Source organism: Colletotrichum orchidophilum, assembly GCF_001831195.1.
Source record: "Colletotrichum orchidophilum strain IMI 309357 chromosome Unknown Scaffold_286.1, whole genome shotgun sequence".
In the NCBI taxonomy this organism is placed as follows: Eukaryota; Fungi; Ascomycota; class Sordariomycetes; order Glomerellales; family Glomerellaceae; genus Colletotrichum; species Colletotrichum orchidophilum.
This window is the reverse complement of record NW_019173242.1, coordinates 8962-12468: the sequence shown is the minus strand read 5'-3', so window position 1 is coordinate 12468 and position 3507 is coordinate 8962. Positions and strand designations below refer to the sequence as shown.

Here is a 3507-nt window from a genome sequence, read left to right as displayed (position 1 = left end):
ATTCAAGGATATCAGTACTGGCTGTGGCGGAGGGGCCATGGGGGAATGAATAGCGAAGGAATTAGGTGTTGGCTTTACCATGTGAAGATATACTGGGCATGGTTATTCCGCAGATTCACCTCTGCGGTTGGGAGGGATCAAGATATGCTAGACTTCGACGCGGTTCGCGGTACCCTCATATTCGAATTCTCAAGCTGTCTGATCTACATACCGACGGATATTTTCGGAATAATAGAATTACATGCGATCTATGCCAGGCACAATAGTAACCGCCGATTGCGGACTCAGTACCGAGCCAAGCCCTCAAACGGATGTAATCCGTCTGCATCATCCTACATGATCCATCGAGATTACAGCAGACCCAATCATGCTGAAGTCGGTCAAGTTACTCTTCGCGAGAGCAGAGCTGCGACTGTTGAGTCTTCCGACGGATCATGCGGACGTAAGCCCAAGAGAGAGCGGCACTACTGACCGAGGCATCGGGGCGGATGCCGAGGCCGAAAACACCCCACAAGTCTCTCTCCCAGCCTCTCAACACTTTTCCAGGAACCAACGCGGCACATGCGAGAGCCTCGATACCATGTTGTCTGACTGGCCTAGCACTCAGAGGAACGAGTAAGAGCCCACTTGGAGCATCCCCGATGCCACCATCCAGGGCGCGGGGAAATGGGGGAACAAGTGCCAAGGCGGAACTTGGAGTGGGAGAGGGACGGCGGCTGGGTAATGAGAGACCCTCAATCCTTTGTGCCATATGGTATACCGCGCGGGGACATGACCGCTCTCGTTACAGCACTTTTCGGCCTTCGGCGCCGTTGACCGAATGTGTGTTTTCCGCTTGACGCTTCCGCGACCTACTACATTGTGGGCGGCGCCACCATTCTGGGTCCAACACTATGAATTATTACCTTGCCGCCACTATGTTGCGGGCCCCCCACCAGATATCGCGGAGCCAAGCATGCCAAATCCGGGGTTGTTGCGGGGAAGAGGGCCCGAGGGAGTGAGGTCTCGTCGACAACATATACAGCGCTGATACCCTTCACCAGGTTTCCGGATGTGACCCTCAAAATCCCGTTGCTTCACCTCCATGAAATTGCTTGCCGTTGCCGCTCAAAACCACTCTCTCCGTCTTCTCGAGGGCTCGTAGCAACCGCTTGACAATACTATCGTCAGGATGGCGACTCAGACGGAAACCGTGGCCAAGGGCCTCCCAGCTCAATCCTCACCCGACATTGAGAAGCAGCAGGTTCTACACCAGGAGCACTCTCACGTACTGGACGACGAGAAGAGTCCTGCTGCGGCGGTCGACTATTCTGGAGCCGCGGCCAAGAGTGATCCTACGGAAATTAAGCTTGTGAGGAAGTTGGATCTCTGGGTCATGGTACGTGTTTTCAAACTACACGCTGCTTTGCACGAACCTTGCTTCTGACTTTCTACCATATAGCCCACGTTATGGCTGATGTACTGGCTCAAGTAAGTCTACTCTTTGATCAACTCTGAGGATGATCTTGAGCGCAAATGAACTGACATCCACCAAGCTACCTCGATCGCAATGCCATCGCCCTAGCCCGCCTCAACGGCCTTGAAAAACAACTGGGCCTCAGCAGCGTCGAGTATTCAACCAGCGTCTCCATACTCTTTGTCGGCTACATCCTCGGCCAGATCCCGAGCAACATGATCCTCACCCGCGTGCGGCCCTCGTGGTACATGGGCGGCTTCATGATGGCCTGGGCCGTCGTCAGCGCCCTGACCGCCGTCGTCAAAGACTACAAGGGTCTGGTCCTCACCCGGTTCTTCCTCGGCGTCGTAGAGGCGCCGTATTACCCCGGCGCGCTGTACATGCTGTCAATCTTTTACACCCGGAAGGAACTCGCGACAAGGATTAGCGTGCTATACTCTGGTAACATCCTGGCGACCGCGTTCGCGGGGCTGATCGCCGCGGGAGTTTTCCACGGTCTAGAGGGCGTACATGGTCTCGAGGGCTGGCGGTGGCTGTTCATCCTCCAGGGCGCCGTGACGTTTGTCGTTGCCATGATGGCTTGCTATTCGCTCCCCGACGAGCCTCTCACGACACGTTGGCTTACGCCCGAGGAACGGCAGCTCGCGCACGACAGGATTGAGCGCGATACCGTCGGTGCGCGGATGCAGAGCAGTACCTGGGGCGGTCTTCGCGAGGCGATTGTCGATCCGAAGGTGTGGGTGTTTATCTGGATGCAGCATTGCCATCTGGCCACGAATGGGTTCAAGAATTTCTTCCCTAGTAAGTTCCAAAACATACTCTTTTCTCTCTCGCCGTATCATGAGCGAGGATTATGTTACTGAATCATTCTTGTGTAGCAATTGTGCAAACGCTCAACTTTGACACGACGATTACGCTGGTCCTGACTTGCCCGCCGTATCTCATTGCCGGCGTGCTCTCTATTGTATGGGCGTGGAGCTCGGGTCGATTCAACGAGCGGACGTGGCAAATTACCATTTCAAAGGCCGTTGCCGCTTTCGGTTTCATTCTGGCTTGCGTGACGATGAATACGGGCGCCAGATACTTTGCCATGACGGTCTTTACTGTTGGCACGTACGGCGTTAACTCCATGTGAGTCAAGCAAGCCTGGTTTTTTTTTGGAATCATGCGTTTTCATCAGCAGAATACTGACACTGATTGTGGGAAAGCCTGCTGGGTTGGGTTGGAAGCACGTGTGGGCAGACGAGAGAGAAGAAGGCTTCGGCGTTGGCGATTGTGAATACCAGCGCTAGCATCAGCTTCATTTGGACACCTGTAAGTCATCGCCCCCCCAACATGGTCTTTCTCTCGCCTGGACTTGTGTTGTTCTTTTAAGGGGGGCATTTTCTAACTCCTCGAACCAGTATTTGTGGCCCACGTCAGATGCCCCGAGATATGTGATTCCGATGGCCAGCAGCGCGGCGTTCTGCGTGGCCTGCGCCGCTGGCGCGTGGGTGATGAAATGGATGCTCGTGAGAGAGAATAGGAGAATCCGGGCGAGCGATTCGGAGGCTACGTTATTTTACGCCCACTAAGGGTCGAGGGGCTCTTAGATTGAACTTCATCTATAGGTTGATGAACAGGATGAAATTGACTAAAAAGAGTAAAGCGTTGATCATTAGATGAAGCATATAAGACGGTTTCTCTCCTGTCTGTCGTCCACGGATTCTTCCGATACAGGACCTCGAAGAGCAGCACGATCCAGCTGCAATGACTAGCCCAAGCGTAGGGCGAGACCAACAATAGACCAAGCCGGTCTCCCGTCACTGAAGTGATCTTTTTGGACTTCACAGGTGTTTTCTTTTTTTCTTTTCAATACAAGGCAACTACTCGGATAATAGAATTAGGCCTTTGAAGGTTCGGGGTGTCCGGCTTCACACAGGCTCTCTGACTCCTTTCCTAAAGATTCTGCAGTTGGATGGGGATTTCGACGAATCGCAGGTCTACTAACAAGTTTGCATTCGATTTTGCCACCGCGACATCTCAAACACGCACCATACGACATTTTTTCC

At 53.5% G+C, this 3507-nt stretch overlaps 1 protein-coding gene across 1 annotated transcript; it reads left to right on the top strand.

Moving 5' to 3' along the window:
• Window positions 1–1171: 1171 nt before the first annotated feature.
• Window positions 1172–3030, top strand: CORC01_14410 (major facilitator superfamily transporter; the record flags this gene model as incomplete). Its single annotated transcript, XM_022626021.1, has 6 exons — window positions 1172–1378; window positions 1442–1470; window positions 1536–2257; window positions 2335–2587; window positions 2665–2770; window positions 2860–3030. 6 exons carry the CDS (start codon window positions 1172–1174, stop codon window positions 3028–3030), a joined length of 1488 nt encoding a protein of 495 aa, XP_022467470.1.
• Window positions 3031–3507: the final 477 nt, after the last annotated feature.